Source organism: Miniopterus schreibersii, assembly GCF_964146895.1.
Source record: "Miniopterus schreibersii genome assembly, chromosome: 2".
NCBI lineage: Eukaryota > Metazoa > Chordata > Mammalia > Chiroptera > Miniopteridae > Miniopterus > Miniopterus schreibersii.
The window spans coordinates 172,444,397-172,462,718 of NC_138102.1; the positions used below are offsets into that span (position 1 = coordinate 172,444,397).

An 18,322-nucleotide genomic window follows, 5' to 3' on the forward strand; every position below is an offset into this window, starting at 1 on the left:
CCTCTGCCATCTGACCAGCGTAAAGCCATCCTCTCGGTCTACACTCCGCCCATCATCACCCTCAGCAACATTCCTCCCAAGTTCAACCTGCAGGTGTCGCTATCCGATGCTCCCCAAATTCCTGTCGGCCCAGAGGAACTCATGGCAACATGAGACAGCCATCGCCAGACATAATTAGCTCCATCGCATGTAACGAAATACACAGGGATTCCCGTCCAAAGAAGTGGCACTTACTTATGTCCATTTAAGGCCGCGTGGTGTAAAGCAGTGTAACCCGAACTGTCTGTGCAGTTTACGTTGGGGCCTCGCCAGATGCTGCAAATAGAGCACAGCGCAGAGTTAACGGTCAGGCGGAATCGTGCAGTAGAAAACAGAAAGCAGCCCGGTGGTCCCGCAGCCAGCAACCTGTCACGTGAAAATTCCAGTCATATGAAAAATGATCGCCACCTTCCATACATCCCCCTCGGAGCAATAACTTCATTTATTTGATGCAAGGAAATTATTAGGGAATATAACTACCTGCAGACATTATTAGCAAACGCAGGCCCACTGCCATACATTAAAACCCGGATCCAACATTTCCCTGTTACTATATATCATTACTCAAATATTGGAAGCAATTTACATTCGGCCACTATATTATAGACTAAAGACTAAAGATTTATGACACCTGCCTCTTCCTTTTTAACACGCTCATTCTAAGATGGCACTGATTTATGTAGCTTTTAGGATTATTTTTGCATTATGGGAAGAATCCTAGACATAATACAGAACTATAGAAAAGAGTCCATTGTATTCTTGATCACTAAAATTACAGAAACTATGTTTAGCTTTTAAATAAATAAGGCATCGAAAGCCACTTTTCCAAAAGTAGACCAAAAGATGACTTTATCTAACGTTCATGATGATATTTAAGACATCAAAACTAACATCTAATGACCAGCTAATTCATGTATTCACACAATATTTATTGCACCCCAATTGCGCATGTCACATATTAAGCCAGGCACTGAGAGTACAGAATCATAATTCAAGTCTAATGGAGAAGAGGGACACATAAACTAACAATTACAAGGTAGTCAGATAACTGAAGGACCAGAGAGCACACGGGCTTCTCAGAGAAGAAAGAAATAGCTATTCCGAATGAGAGGTCATAACTGACTTAATCTAAGGTGGGCCAATAAAAATGAATGGAATGCACTTATTCAAAAGTTAATTAAAAGGATAAATTTTATTTTTCAATTACAGTTGACATTCAATACTATTTTGTATTTGTTTCAGATGTACCTCATAGTGGTTAGACAATTACATAATTTATGAAGTGATCTCCCTGACAGTTCTAGTGCCCACCTGGCACCGTACGTAGCTATTACAATATTATTGAGTATATTCCCTATGCTGTACTTTATATCCCTGTGACTATTTTGTAGCTTCTTAATCCCTCCAACTTTTTCACACACACCCCACCCTCCCATCCGGCAACCCTCAATTTGTTCTTTGTATCTGAATCTGTTTCTGTTTTGTTTGTTCATTTATTTTGTTCATTAGATTCCACATACAAGTGAAATCATATGGTATTTATCTTTCTCTGTCTGACTTATTTTCTTAGCATAATGCCCCCTAGGTCCATCCATGTTGTTGTGAATGAACAGTACCTGATTTTATAAAGCTCTAGTAAACAAGACGGGTAATATGGTATTGGAGTAAAGACAGATCGACAGAACAGAATGAAGGAACAGTCAATTTAGACCTTCACATATATGCAACTGATCTTTGACAAAGGTGCAATGGCAATTCATTAAAGAATTATCAAAAATTTGTTCTGGAACAAATGAATCAATATCCTTAGGCAAGCTAAATAAAAAGAGTCTCGATCCATACCTCACCATACCATATAAAAAAATGAACTTTAAAATGAATCATAGCCCTGGCTGGGTGGCTGTTAGCTGGAGTGTCATCCCACCCACCAAAAGGTTGCGGGTTCCATTCCTGGTCAGGGCACAGACAGGAGGCAACCGATCAAGGTTTCTCTCTCATATCAATCAATCTCTGTTTCTCTCTCTCTCTCCCTCTTCCTCTCTTTGAAACATATTCTTGGGTGAGGACCTAGCTGGTTTGGCTCAGTGATTGGAGCGTCAGCCTGTAAACTGAAGGGTTCCGGGTTCAATTCCAGCCAAAGGCACGTGCCTCAGTTGCAGGCTCAATCCAGGGTCCCGGTCAGGGAAAGTGCAGGAGGCAACTGGTCAATGTGTCTCTCTCACATCGATGATTCTCTCTCTCTCTGTCTCTGTGTCTCTCTCTCTGAAAAAGCAATGGGGAAAATATCCTCAGGTGAGGTTAAAAAAAACCACAAAAAGCAAATCACAGAATGCTGTGTGTGTAAATATCCTAAATGTTTTACATACATGTCTTAACTCATTTACATGCACACAACTAAAAAAACAGATACTATTCTTATACAGATGGAAAAGATTTGCATTCACATAGAAAAATGCATGCCAAAAATACATATTCACCTCTCAATTGTGTGAACTGTCAAAATTACCATGTAATTCTTTGAGGAAAAACCAAGAGACAATAAAACCCAAGGGGAGAAAAGCATGGTTTGCTCCAGGTTGTGAAGAGCCTTATAACACAGACAGCTGCTTAGTCTTGATCGTAGGCAACCTGGACCTGGGGGGTTATGGTGAAGGTATTAAGATGCTTCCCACGCGTCAGGCCAGTGTTGGGGTGAGCGCTCTGGGGGCGGCTGGAAGGGAAACTGGACAGACTGGGGGCAGCGGCCTCGGGGAGAAACAGGGAAATCGGAGCTGCCGGAGCTGCAGTGGGGATAAAGGAGAGGGGAAGATTCACACAGGTCGTCTAGATAAGACCTCTGGGGAACGGCATCCACACGACAGGGTGAGAGAGAAAGAATAACTAAGGCGCCGGCCGTAAGGGAAGCGCGAGCACGAGGAGACATCTCCACTAGAGCAGTGGTGTCCTGTGGGAGAGCCAAGTTGCCTTTTTTTTTTTAATTTATCTTTATTGTTGAAAATATTACAGATATCCCCTTTTTTCCCCCCGATTGGCCCCCTCCATCCTGCTCCCATCCCCTCCCCAGGCCTTCACTGCACTTACCTCTGGCACAGGACAGAAAAGAAATGAGAAAATATTGTAAATTAACTCAAATTATTTTTTTAAATTTCCTGCATGTTATTAGACCTTATAAATATTTAGTGAGGAAAGAAACTGATATTCATAACTAAAATAGGCTCAGGGTCGATAGATTTCATTTACCTAAACCATTTCAGTTCCCCATTATCAGAAAAAGAAGGAATTAATTATAACAGCATGAAAAAAATCTCCAATGTATGTCTCCTTTCCGAAACAGAATGGAAGCAGATAGACCTTTTTTTAAACAAGGAAGTTTAGAATAGAAATTTAGCATATATATAAATATATTTGACTATACCTATTAACAGAGCTGCTAGGCACATACCCACATATTCATAGAACATCCACACCACACATTTTTAAACACTATAAATAAGCCAGACCCAAGCCTTCCAATTAAAAGCTTAATTTAAATAAACCTTGATGTTTAGAAGCTCAATCTGTGAGCTAACACTCTACTTTCATTCCAGCTTTTCACACTGCTCTCCTCTTGTTTCTCTTTGATAATCCTCAAACCTAAAAAGAGGGCCTGTATTAACTTAAAGCTGTTCTATAAAATGCAAGAGTTCTAAGTACCTTGAAAGGATTTCTCAAAAAAGTTTAAAATACTTAATTACATATTTATTCCCCCAAAAAGGCAATTTATAGACCTATGGTCTTATTTTAACATACACTCGATCTCAACTCCTACACCTACTTGTCAATATTTTTAAATTCTGTATGTGAGAATTCTTGCCCAGATTGAATGCTCTGAGATAATTGAAGATCCCCAATGACCAAAGATTCAATTTCCTTTGTTATAGTATTTGTACTACTGTAACATATTGGATTAGCAAGTTTTAGAGCAAATATAAGCAAAATAGGTCTTCCACAGAACTTTCAAATAACCAAGATATTCATTAGTCAGCATGTTTTATTCCCTGAGTTTTTACATATTAAAAAAGATTATTCCTAAATAAATTATAAACCTAGTTTCTTGGGCCAATATTCATATGTATAGCAAGTAAGATTTAGACACAGCTACTTCACAAATTGATCACGTTATGCCCTCTACCAACCTATGGGAAACACGCATCAGGAGCAACATCCGAGTGTTTCAGCTCTTCTTGACTTTCATCTGACTCTGGACACCTGGGGTCACTCCAGGGCTCCAGATATGGAAACTCCTATGGAAGGTGCATCGAGTGCCGCAGGCAGGGTCAGAGTGTGTAGGAATGGTCTTCTGACTAATCAGATAATTTCAAGCAATGCAAAACAAAGTCCCTATTCTTTTCTATTTGTATCTTAATAGTTAACGCCCATGTTTTCAAGAACTGGACAGATGTGCACAGGCTACTGAGTACTGTAAGTACTCAAGGGGGTCCTTATGATTTTGATTAAATTTAGCTTTACATCCTAGCTCTAAATATCCTCTCTCTCTCTCTCTCTCCATATATATGACCCTCAGAGACTTAGTCTTTCCCCAATAATAAGTAACCCACAAGGCAGCAGAAAACAGTAGCCCTGACCTGATTAATGGTCATAAGGTCAGGACCTCTAGCAGGTTAAAGATAACATTTTGACCTAAGTTATGTTTCGGTTCCTGCGCCATACTTTCCCATGAGACTGGACAGAGGGACACTGGAAAGGAGCTTAGAACTGTCCTCAAGACCTGAAGAAATGATTCATTACCCTCACCTCCCACCAATCAGCTCCCAGCATGACCCTGAACCCTTAACCTACAGTGTCTTGTGATTTTTCCCTATATAATCTGTAACCTATAGGCCATTGGGGAGTTGAGCTTTTGAGCATTAGCTTCTCATTGTCCTGGATGGTGCCGTTCATAAAAAAATAGCGAGTATTTCTCCACTGTAATTCTCGGTGTCTAGTGTCACTACTAGCACCGGGTGGACAAACTCTTTCTGTTCTATAACACAGGTCTTCATCTTCTGTAGCGATGGTAAAAAGTGTCTCATATGGGTCAAATGGGCCTAGAATAATGCAAGCCATATATTTAAATGTAAATTCCTATTGGCCACATTAAAAAGGTAAAAAGAAAGAGGGACATTCATTTTAATATGTCTTATTTAACCTGGTATATCCAAAATATCATTTCAACACATAATCGATATAAAAATTATTGAGGTGTTTCTACATTCCCTTTTGTACTGTTTTCAAAACCAGTGTCAATTTTCCACTTTATTACACACGTGGCAATAAGGCTGCCATGTTTCAAGTGCTCTTTAGCCTCATGTGGACAGTGGCTACTCCACTGCACAGCACAAGGCAGGTCCTATGTAATTATTTCCAGGGAAAAGAGAAAACTTAAGGTTAACTCTGATCATTTTAAAAACTTTCTAAAAATAACTGAAAATGTTAGTCTTTAGTAAATAAGTGTCCATTTGATTGAGTCACAGAAAATTTAACAAATGTAACAGGATTTCTTACATTTTGAGGAAAATATATATAATAGACTTAATAAATAGTCACATCAGAGACTGTAAATGCGCAATTTGACATAAGTGAGCACATTAAGGAGCACCACTGCCAAAGTTATACTAACCACACATTTTCTAATGAAAAATATGCACCTCGAATTGCTTGATGCAACTCTCAGCAACATGTATCCACACAGCAAATCAGGACTGGCTAACTGTGAAATGACTCCTTGAGTTATAATCACACAACCTACAATCTCGCTACTATATATGTGGTCTGGGCCCCAAGACAGAATTTTAAAATATGAGAAGAAATTTATAACTGTACAAAGAGCCACAGAGTTAAGAAAACATGAGCCCTGGTCTGTTTGCTCAGTGGTTAGAGCGCTGGCCAGTGGACTGAAGTGTCCTGGGTTCGATTTGGGTCAAGGGCACGTACCTCATTTGCAGGCTCAATCCCCGGCCCTGGTTGGGGTTCATGTGGGAAGCAACCGATTGATGTCTCTCTCTCTCTCTTTCTCCCTTCCACTCTCTCTGAAAAGCAATGGAAAAAAATATCCTTGGGGAAAGGAAGGAAAGAAGGGAGGGAGGGAGGGAGGGAGGGGGAGGGGGAGGGAGGGAGGGGGAGGGGGAGGGAGGGAGGGGGAGAGGGAGGGAGGGAAACTAGCGCATCTAATCTCAACCCAGTTTCAACTGTCACTCGTGCTAAAACATATTCCTCCCGGCCCTCATCTTCTCTCCTCCACCTGGCTATAATTCCTGAAAAATAAACCAAGAGGCGAGCAGATGAATCTCTCATTATGCAAACACTGATTTTGGTGGCAACTGTTCTTATCCCATGCTCGTTTCCTAGGGAATAGTATTTCCGAGGGTACCGCGGTAGGCAGAACAATGGTGTCCCGAAGACAGTCGCGTTCCCACCCCTGGCACCTGTGAATATGCTCCGATGGGCATCGGGCTGCAGATGGACTGAAGCTGCTCACCCCTGACCTCATCCTGGGGTTTTTCCTTCACACCTGCCTTGGTAGGGCCACTAAGGTAACGAGGGGGTCATTCTTGTCCTGATGAACTTGATGACGCGCCTGGTAGGGTTCGCTCACCATTCGCTACGACGTTTGCCGGCTGACTGGATTCTCACGGGCCCCTGACCTTTTCACCGTATTACGTAATCTTTCATTCCCTCGGTAATGAACGAAAACAGGCAGAACAGCACAGTGACTAAGCACAGGCAGGGTTCAAGCTGCCCGGGTTCAAATGCTGGCTCCACCTCTGACAGCGCGACCTTGGGGAAATCACACCTGAGCCTCAGTTTCCCGGCCTATAAAGTGAACGTACCAGCAAGAGCTCCTTCGCAGGACTGCTACGAAGATCAGACAGTCCGTGTGAAGTGCTGGCACGGGGCCCGGCACGGAGGACCGCATTTCTGCGGGAAGGGCAATCCGAATGCGCTTGGGCTTGTTAAATTTATTGAGGACGCCATTCAGGATGATCGTATGCATCCATGTGTTTAATTCCCGATGGGGACCATCTTTACGCTCCTGGGAGTAACTCTGTCTACCTGCGGTGCGTATTTTTTAATGTGACCCTGGATTGCTATTTTAATTTGGAGTTTTGCCTCCATATGCGTATGTAAAATTGGTCTCCGGTTTCCTTTCCTCTTTTATTTCAGTGTTAGTATCAGAGTATGTAAACTGAAGGGTTTTATGCCTTTTTCTAATCTCCAGAATAAGTCAGCTACCGCAGACAGTGTCTATTACTTGAATATTTGAAAAGGCAAGCATGTAAAGTCATCTAGGACTAGCACTTCTGTGCAGTAAGCCCCTAAAGCCTCCGTTTTTATTTTTGTCTATGATTACTGCTCTGTCACTACAGTCACTTTTGTCTTGCACCAATTCTGTGATTTACGTTTTTCTAGGAAGTCAATTATTTCCATCTACATTTCTAATTTATTAAATAAAAACGTACATGTTTTATTATTATTGTTCTCTTTTATTTGCAATTCTATCACCGTTTTCATCCATAATCACAATGTTTCATATGATTTTTCTCTTCTTGGTTTGCCTAAGTGGCTCTATTTTATTGTCATAATCAAAGATTCAGTTAACTTTATTTTTATCAAACATCTGTTGGATGTTCTATTTATTCATCTGTTTGTTCACCTTCTAATTCATTGCTTTCTGTTCTTAACTATGAAAATGCAATCACTTGACCATTTATTATATTATATTCTTTTTCTAGCTCTTCAAGTTGAATGCTTAACTCATTTTATTCTTTCTTATTTAAAAGTAAGAGCATTACAAGCTATGACATTTCTACTGAGCATGATTCTTGTCCACATCACTTAAGTTTTGACCAGTCATATTTTCATTTCAATTGTTATATACATAATCTGTTATTCTGTTTTTATCTCCTTTTCACTCTAAAAATTAGTGCTTGTGTTTCAATTTGTAAGTGTTTAGATTCATTGTCTCTTAATGATTCATTTCTAGTTGTACTATATTATACTTAGAGAACAACTGTTTAACTTCAAGTAATTTCTTTAGACTTTCTTTGAAAACGAGTATGTAGTTTTCTTATATTACATAAGCACTGAAAAGTGTATTTTCTGTTTTCAAAGGTGAGCTGTGTATTTTTCAAGCTTATTAATTGCATAATTCATACTGTGAGAGTTCAGAAGTAGTCACCCCAAGATGTGCCCTGTGGTATGCAGATTGTTTTGAGCTAAAGGCAACTTTAGCTGCAGGCTCAAGAGAAACTTTTGCCTCTCTCTTAACTACCTAGAAGAACTAGAATTAAAGGCCTTGCCCCAAATAAGCAATTATTAGAGATAACCTCTTTTGGCCTGTCTACAGGGCAGGACAAATTGCTCTGTACTAAATTTGCTCTTCTTAATGTCCTGCAATGACCCTTTGAAGCCCCCAAGGCACCTTACCTCATCCCTAGCTTGTCTTACTACCCAAGTTCCCTTTCTATCTCTGACCTCTGGTGCATGTGGGTCTGTGACTCTCTCATGGAGGTGGGGTTCCCATACACATGTGTATTGAATTTGGCTATTTTCTCTTGCTGATCTACTCATGTCTAGTTGATGATCAGACCAGCCATAAGAACCTTGACGACTGAAAGAGGGTATGGGGGATAAATAGTGATGAAAAAATTAAATTAAATTAAGGGGGGGGAAGAACCTTGATGGTAGAGGAAAGTTTGTTCCCCCCCCCAATAATACCATCTACAGTATTTAGTTTGTCTACTTCATCATCAAATTCTGAAAAATGTTACCCTACACTGTATATCATTGTGATTGAACTATTACCAAATTTTCTTTGTATTTCTAAATGTTCTTCATGAGTTTTGTTACGTTAAGCAAAATCCATCATCTGTGAGGATTTCATATTTTATTACTGTGAAAAATTCAGCTAATTCCATATAATGCTCCTCATCTTTAATTATATTTTGTCTGTTATTTATTTATTTATTTTTAAAACATATCTTTATTGATTTCAGAGAGAGGAAGGGAGATGGAGATAGAGAAACATCAATGATGAAAGAGTCATTGATGGAGCCCGCAACCCGGGCATGTGCCCTGACAGGGAATCAACCCCGATCGCCTGGATCCTAGGTCAATGCTCAACCCCTGAGCCACGCCCGGCCGGGCTATATTTTGTCTGTTATTTATATTGCTACCTCGGCTTTCTCTTATTACATTTACATTTAACCGGCATCATTCTATCAATTTTTTCTTCTGGTCTGTCATTTTATCTTGGCTCTATCTCTTGAAAACAGCCATAGCTGCAGTTGGCACTTTTTGTTTTATAACCTGAAAAGCTTTATCTTTTAATGTGTTCACAGTTGTATTATTCCTGATTTTATGTAGTGTCTTTATTACATTTCCTGTTCTTTTTTTTCTTTTTGTCTTTATCTGTTTTGTTTTCATGATTAAGCTTTCTTCATTTCTTTATTCCTCTCTAATTATATTTCTTTAACATTTTATTTCTATTACGTTTTGCAAATATATTAAGCCTATATTTTTTTGAGGTAAAAAATTAAATTGTAACTATGTACATCCTTAACAAAGTATAACTTGCATCTTTCTTTTCTCACTTTCACCCCAAAGGCTTGATCATAGTGTGGAACTTTAATGCTATGTTATTATAATTTTGCTTTATCAGGGCACTTTTATTTTGGACACATTTCTCAATATTAGTGTTATATGTTACAGACATATTTTCAAAAATGATTTAGGTTTTACTAGTTTCATTGCTCATCATGGTTTCTTATATATTTAGCAGAATTATATGAGATACGACTAATATCTTTTACTGTCTTGAGGCAACCAAAAGTCACAAGGATTATAACAAAGTTAGCCACATTCATGAAAGGCGTAGGTATTGGAATAAATTCTCCCACCCCAGAGCTTCCAGGGATCTTTAACTTTGAGAGAGATGAGAGAAGAATTAGGGGCTTGATGTGCTCCCATTTCGAGGAATTCAATCTTTGTAAAGAGACTACCTGCTCTCCTCCCGTCCCACAGGGATAGAGGAAAAACCCTCAACTGGTTTCCCTCCCCAAAGCCCTGGGAAAAAGGGGACCAAGATGGGGAGTGTCTCCATGAAAGAACTGACAAGTTCTTCCATGGTTAGATACTCTTTTGCTGACCTACATCAGAGCTTCCCGGTTGAGGCAGGGTGGAAATGGAAGAAGCGATGGGGAAACATTAGACTCAAATGACAAACTGTTCCTTGTCGGAAAATATATTTTCTAAAAGTATGGAATACGGATTCTTTCCAGACCCAGGGAACCCGAATTGGGGCAGCATAAGTGGTAGATGAGATTGGGATCCATAGGCTGGCCGTCAACCAGGGCAGCAGGAGGGATACAGCCTGAGGCCACCTGCTGGGTGTGACAGCTTCTATCTGTGGGAGGCTGTTGACAAACCAGGTTAGGATTTAGAAGAAAAGGGTCAGAAATCTTGCCCAGGGCTATCGCATTGTATAAAAAGACATCGCTTTCTGCCCTCTGCCCTCCTCCCTTCAAAGCGGAGGGCATCAGGAGCAGAGAAAATGGGAAGGCCCGGGAATGAGTGTGTTTGACTGCTCTGCCTATTACCCGCCACACCAAGCTGCTTATGAAAAGGGAGAATCTAATCTTGAATGAAGTTTTCAAATGAACAGGACCAGCAAAGCTGGAAGACTTAAGCTACCATATTATCAAGACTCGGCGTGAAACAACATAGTTCAGACAGTAAGATACTGACACAAGGGTACATAAATAGATCAATGGAACAGAATAGAGCCCAGAAATAGACCCCAATCTACACGGCCCCTTGAGTTATGGCAAAGGTGGCACAGAAGTACAATGGGGCAAGGATGGTCTTTGTATTAAATGATGCAGAGTCAACTTGATACCCACATGAAAAAAATGAATCTCAACCCCTGCCTTGAGCCATATATAAAACTAAATTCTAGGTGGATTATAGATATAAATATGAAAGATAAAACTTTTAAAAGAAAACATAACATAATATATTCATGACTTTCAGGTAGACAAAAATTTAACATATAAAAGCACCAATAAAAAAAAATCTGATCAATTGGACAATAGCAAAAGAACTGTTTTTCATCAATAGACACCATTAAGACAATAAAAGAACAAACCATAGAGTAAGAGAAGATTGTGTGTGTGTGTGTGTGTGTGTGTGTGTGTGTCTGACAAGGCACTTGTAACCAGAACACATGAAGAGCTCCTAGAAATCAATTTTTTTAAAAATTTAAGACATACAACCCAATATAAAATGGGTAAATGTCTGAACAGGCATTTCATAAAAAGAGAACAGTTATATAACAAATATATATGTATATGTACACACACACAAGCACACATACATAGCTGCTCTACCTCAGTAGTCATCAAGAAAAGTGTAAATTAATAGCACAATGAGATACTACTACATATCCACCAGAATGACTAAAATGAAAAAAGACAATACCAAGTGTTGGCAAGGAAATGAAGCAACCAGAAATCTCATACACTGTGAGTGGAAATGTAAATTGGTAAAAACACTGAAAAGTTATTTTGTACTGTTTATCAAAACATGTGTATTGAATCATATGCATACCCTATGACCAGGAATTCAGGAATTCAGGAATTTTTACCTAGGTTCACCAAAAGACATGTACAAGCAAGAAATGCACTATTCATAATTGCCAAAAATTGTCCATCAATAGCAGAAAAAATAAAATGTTGTATAGTTACAAAGAAGATTATGCAGAAATGGAAAGGAACAAATTGTTTCTCTACTAAAATGATTAAGTTTTACAAACATAAAGTTGAACAAAAGAAGTGATATACAAAAAATACATACAGTATGATCCATCTGAATATGTTCAAAAGGAGGAAAACTAATTTATTCTGTTAAAAGTCAAGACAATCAATACCTTGGGGGGGGGGTAATAGTAACAAGGCACAACTAGGGTTTCTGGAGTATTAGCAATATTCTATTTCTTGGTTTGGATTTTGGCTACATAGAAGTAATGACAGAAAAGTCACTGTGCTTTACATTTATTTATGTGGGTTTATTAAAACAGAAGGAGCAGGAATAAGCCTTAATAGCTAAAATGTGACTGAATAACAGAAAATTAAAATTATGGAATTAGATTCAGATGTCGTTACAAAGCGTGCTATTCCGTGAGAAAGGGCATTTCCATAGAACAGTGGTAGTCGAAATTGGAAAAAAACAATTGTTTTGCGTTTATACCTCATGGCATACAAATTTTCGGTCATTTCAGTGATATTAATCTTTCCTTTACTTGAGATATTAATTCTGATTCAACTTCATTTGGCCAGAGAACTTCCTTGAGGAAATATCTGTCTTGGTACCACAAGAAATAGCTACCCATCGATAAACTGAAGGTATGTAACAGAGTGGACATATTTTTCCCCCCTTGGAACTCTGAAAACGCTGCTCCACTATCGTCTGGAATCCACGGAGACAAGACCGATGTCTGTTTGATTCTCTCTCCTTTTGGACAGCACCTGCCTTTTCAGTCTAGAATCTTCTAATATGGTCTTTGTCCATAGAACTCAGAAATTCCCCTGGGACGTATCTAACCGCAGATTTCTTTCCCCCTCCATAGTTTTGGTTACCACCGTCTCTGCATTTTCAATGGAAAGGTTTAAATTTGTCTTCACCTCAGGGAAATGTTATTTTATTTTGTTTTTATTATTGTTTCTTCTATCTACTTCATTTTCCTTTCTAGAATATCTGTGACTAGGATATTAGGTCCCAAGAAATACCATATACATCTTTTTTTACCCTCTCATTTTTCTCTATTTTTCCCTGTCTTCTGAAATAATTGTGTTAATTGTGCATTAATCACTGGTTTATTTTTCAAAACTGTCCCTTCATTCATTGTCTCTGAATTACTTTTTATAAGCTCTTTCTTTTCTGTAACACGTTACATTTCCTACATGCTCCAGAGTTCCACCCTCTTGCTGTAGCCTTTATTGTATTTGCTTAACTTCAAAGTAAACCAAATTCATCTAACTCAAATCTTCAATACACAAAACACATCTATAATTCCAGGTTTTTATAAATATAGCTATTTTTGTCTTCATTTCACATCCCTACAAAATAGTTGGAAGCATTTTACAATCCCAAGCAGAAATACCCCAATTATGTTAAGTGACTCCAGGGAGAGAGTTAATTTTGTATGAATAGATTAAATGTGCTTCGTTGCTTCAGTGGAGGCTGCTCATACCAAGTTTAGCGCTGATAGCTTTATTTGCTTTTGACAAAGACATACGGGGACAATTTTTCTCAGCTAGCTCAATACACTCTAAATCAACCCCAAATATAAAAACTAGTCCAAGTTCCCCACAACTAAAAAATCCAAAACAGCCCGCCTGGTGTGGCTCAGCGGTTGAGCATCGACCAGGATCCAGGAGATTGAGGTTCGATTCCCAGTCAGGGCACATGCCCGGGTTTCGGGCTCCATCCCCAGCAGGGGGCGAGCAGGAGGCAGCTGATCAATGACTCTCATCATTGATGTTTCTCTCTCTCTCTCTCTCTCCCTTCCTCTCTGAAATCAATAAAGACATACATTTTTTAAAAATCGAAAACACCTGATAAAAATCCAAGAATTCGTATATTGGAAATCAAAGGGTACGAGAGAAATTCAATAATATGCTCTTCCTTTCCATTTCTTTCTGTTCGACTTTCCATAGAAATCCACACTAATGGGAGAGACATCTAGGTTTTGACGCTGAGTATAAGTTTTAGGTCCCTATGACGTGACAATGACCAAACGTGCTGATCGGTGGCCACTCTCCAGCTCCAAGCTCTCCAGCTCCAGAAAGCAGTCCTGTATAGAACTGGGGTGTTTTGATCCTGACCCTTTGAAACCCTGGGAATCATCAAAATACAGGAAACTACCACGTTGGCTTGGTCTTCTATGGCAGAAATATTGAAAACAACTTGAGGAAAGTCCTAACCAGAACATGTTCGGGGAATTCTCATCTAAAATATTTATTCAGAAGACTAGAAGCCCTCCTGTGCCACCATCCTTTCCAGTTCAAACCCTTCCACACTAAGTTTTCTGCACTCGCCCTACAAAAACATCCCAAGTATGAACAGGCCTACTACTCCATGTCACAGACCCAGGCATATTAATCAAGGGGCAGATACTCAATATTTAAGGAACTTTTTTTAATCTTTGGAATTTGGAACATGCGATGTCCTGGAAGCTACTCGAGCAAAACTATTTAGTAAGTTGAAAGGGGTGGACTGTCCTTCCTAAAGACGTCACAGGTAAGTAAGTAACGGGAGAAATAATAGCAATGCCAATGCACTATCTTTAATAACGAAGGACGGCGGCGCTAACCCGGACGGGCCAACAGGCACACGGTTGGGACGGTGGCATTTCACTGCCAGTCAGGTGTACGGAAAATCTGCGGCAGGACCGTGGGGCACGATGACCTCTGCGGCCTGTGCCAAGGGGCCCAGGAGCGGCCGCGCTCTGTCCCTGAGGCGCGGCGGGCTCGCGCCCCGTGGGACCCCGCTCACCCGGGCGCCACCCCTTCATCTCCAGCAGGCACTGCCCACCACATGCCTGCACCTGCGCTGCCAACTAGCACCTTCTGGGGTCACAGCTGTGAGAACAAATCATTCCTGCCCTCGGGGAGCTCAGCCAAGAATGAAAACACGAAGCAACCGTACAAGTAATCAATGTTCACAGGTATACACGCCATAAAAGACAGGTACAGGGCGCTATGGGAGCATGCAACAGGGAGTCTTGGGTGAGTTTTAGCCATTTCGGGGGTTTTCTCGTAGATTTTAGCTTCAATAAAGGTTACCTGCTCCCAGGCCAATGAAACAATGTAAGCTAACCTGGCATTTGTGGTGTTAACAACAAAAATCTAAACTCTGAGGCCCTGCTTTATCATGACGCTGGTTCGGAAGAGCCACAGATTCAGTCATTAAAGTGTCTTCAGTATCTCTGTGTGCCAGACACTATTTTGGATGCTTTGGGACTACAAAGAAACGTTCGCTTAGGAACTGTGTCGAAGTATTTTCTTGAGTGTCTAATATGCTAGGCACTGGGGATTGTTTCCCTAGAAGAATTCCTCTCCAGCCTTTCTCAGAAAACCTGTTTTTCTAAATTCCAAAGTCCTACAAAAAACTGCTTAAGAAATAAAGAACATCAGAAATAGGAAAACTATTAGAATTCATCTGTGAGAGCTAAAGCTTAACAACATGGGGACAGCACCGGTTCAGAGGAACAGGCCGATGTCCAGCTGGAAGCAGGAGCAGGACGTGCTGACACGGCGCCGGGAGGGGAAGGGGACGGTCAGCGTGTCCAGCATCCAGGGCGGCGAACGCAGGAACCCAGGGTCACAGTTTAATCGGTCACTCTTGTCTGCAGCGGTTGTCAGCTTTTAAGAGTGTGTTCACGGCCCTGTCTGCTGCTAAGAGTGGATCGCTCTCGCCAATAAAAGAAATATTAACACGATCATATGTATAATATACTTTATACAAGTCCTATGAGCGATATTTTAAGAAATAAGAGGTTTTGGAAGCAAAGTAAGTATTTGCATTGGCAATTCTGACATGTGATTCTGTGCACCGCTGTTAGCTTTTCAAGGACGTCTGAATGTTGTATAATTTGAATACTGGTCAATAACTACGCACTGGTGTTTTCTAGTGTTTGAATATAGGCTACAGTTCTTTATAAATACTGCTAACCTTAATATTTCTCATACATGAAACAAAATTTTAGATATTCATAATAATGAAGATCGCCTATACAGACTGTCAGAAGCATTTTTAAGAGTAACCTGATTTCAGGAATTCCCCCAACGTCCTGGGAATTAATGATCTCTTGTTCCCGAATTCCAAAGATGAATATTCACTGGGGATTTGGAAATACTACTGGGGTTAGAAAGCTGACTAAGAATGTTTCCCTGCTTCTTCGGAGTTCAGAGCTTAGAAGAGAGACAAAAAAACGTGGAAACCAAAAAAAAAAAAAAAAAAGATTGTAGGTGTTGTGGTAAAATCCTATTTAAGGTACAGTGAAGACACAAAGGCAAAAGGCAGCCCGGAGAAGTCTGGAGGCGGCTTCATAAAAAAGGAGATGAGTGCTTGGATTGCGTCCTGAAGACAAAAAAAATTGTATTTTCCAGGTACAGTCGAGAGAGGCGTGAGGTTGCTAACAGGCAGCTCAGACAGAGAGAAGCCCTTGTGCAAAGCCGGGGTCGTGAAACACGTGGGTTGTTGTGTAGAAATTCAGTGAGGAAGGGATTTAACTTTCGGAGAGTCTCCTCACGAATGAGTAGCCTCAAGAATCTGCAGCCGTTGCCTGGCTTGATCGGATTTGTGTTTTAGAAGCGATGCCCCCGCAGGGCACACGGAGACCGGCTCCAGGTGGCGCGGCCAGAGGTCAGCGCCGCAAGCAGGCACGCCGGGCACGCCCCGGGCAACGCAATCCGAGTGTCAGCGACCCATAGGTACCCAGCCGCTGCGAGGCGGGAAACTACGAGGAATCGGGAGCAGGCGTGGGTATTAAGTTATAAAGGAACAACAAATACATTTTTAAAAGAGAGAATGTTGCTGATTGTACCTAAACTGAGAAATATGATAAACCCAGTTCCGCAGCTGAGGAACCGTCGCACACACGAATAAAGAAGGCAACTGTATCTTTTCTATTCTTTTTATATAACCAATTAAAATAAGAGGAGAAAAATCAATGTTTTTAAAAAAATCCTTTGAAGGGCAATTCCTTTTAAAAAAGAGCTATCTAGTTATATGGGCACCGGTTCTCCTAAGGAATGTACAGATACCTTATTTATCTTCTAAAGTCTTGTTACCCTCCTGACCCAGATTAACCTGCCATCAAAAATATAGGCTCCATAGAATTATTTCAGTTGTCCATACATAACTGTTTTCATTGCTATGTTTCTTTCAGATTATACTTAGGGAAAGCTATTTATTAGAGGAACATCTATGTATCATCAGGCGAAACACCCTGCGTCTCCCTCCCCCATCACCCCATTCTGTTGACAGTGTTATGCAGATTTTGTAAACAATTAAATCTGTTCACATGCAAACAATTTTGGTTTAATCGTGACCAACAATAAAGGAGTTCACACACTTCTTTCGTGTTCTTCGTGGTCTACCCCTGCTCCCTTTAAAAGCATACTAATATATCTTATTATGTATTCCAAAGCTGTTCTACGCAAATGAGTGTTCTTTTCAAAATTCTTTTGACGTGCCACTGGAGCAGCTCCAGAGGAAAAAAAAATGAACACTTTTGGGGATTTTTACTGCATCCCTTTTAGTAGCCAAATAGGAAGCTGGTGGGGGAGTGAAGCCAAAGATTAAAATAAATGCATTATTCATTTTTAACATAGTAGGTTTTCTCTTACTCTTCAGTGTAATAGCTCAAGAAGTAATTTCACTGTTAACACGGAAATTTTAGAGCGGTGTTGTATAAATCATGTTTTACAAAGAAGGAAGCTAAGAAGATTTTCTGCTCACCATCAGTGAGCAAAATTGAACAAGTGATAATCCTCACATACAATATGCTTCCAATGAGCATGCTCTTGTGCTTAAAAAAAGAAACAAAGCATTTCAGACTTGTACTTGTAAAAGGGTTATTTTAAAAAGAAAGAAAGGAAGGAAGAAAGGAAGAGAGGGAGCACACAGCAAGTTTCAGGATGGAAAATCATGAGAGGCTGTCCAATAGTCAAAAGCAGCACTGGATTTTTTTTTTCCTAAGGCAACATTTAAAGCAGACATCTGTGTTATTTACATACTATCAACAATAAGAAAAGGCACAAAGGTATATTTAAGACAGCTAAAGAACCCAGCTACTGTGCTATAAAATATTTTCATTTTTGTCTCTCTAGCAGTAACCTGAACAAGGGTACTATTATTCTGCCGTGGCCAATATGTCCTAAAAATTGTCTCATGTTTTCTGTGACACCGACTAGTCCAGCCTGTTCCTATGTCCTGCTCAAAGCAGCTAAAGATACTCTGAATGCAACTCAGTTACCAAAGCTATAAAGTACCATTCGAGTATAGGGAAATGCTAAAATCTTTCACACAGAATAACAAAGTATTTTCAGGCACTGCTTTCATCTTCCCACTCAACATCCAAATGCTACAATCCATTCTATTTTTCGCTTAGGCCACAGCACCGACATTTTTTAGTGCAGCAGTGAGCGTGCGAACGCAGAGTCCAGCAGGGGACTGAGAG

General features: G+C 40.2%; 1 protein-coding gene across 6 annotated transcripts in view; it reads right to left on the reverse strand.

Annotated features, from left to right (window-relative positions):
- The window catches only part of ANKS1B (ankyrin repeat and sterile alpha motif domain containing 1B), a 694,015-nt gene that overhangs the window by 626,415 nt on the left and 49,278 nt on the right, over nucleotides 1–18,322 (reverse strand). For all 6 annotated transcript variants that reach the window (XR_013998185.1, XM_081128690.1, XM_081128688.1 and 3 more), the window contains exon 2: nucleotides 235–315. Coding sequence is in view for 5 of the 6 variants with exons in the window: in XM_081128690.1 (XP_080984816.1) it covers nucleotides 235–315 (81 nt within the window). In the remaining variant the exon portion in view is untranslated. The remainder of the gene's footprint in view (nucleotides 1–234; nucleotides 316–18,322) is intronic.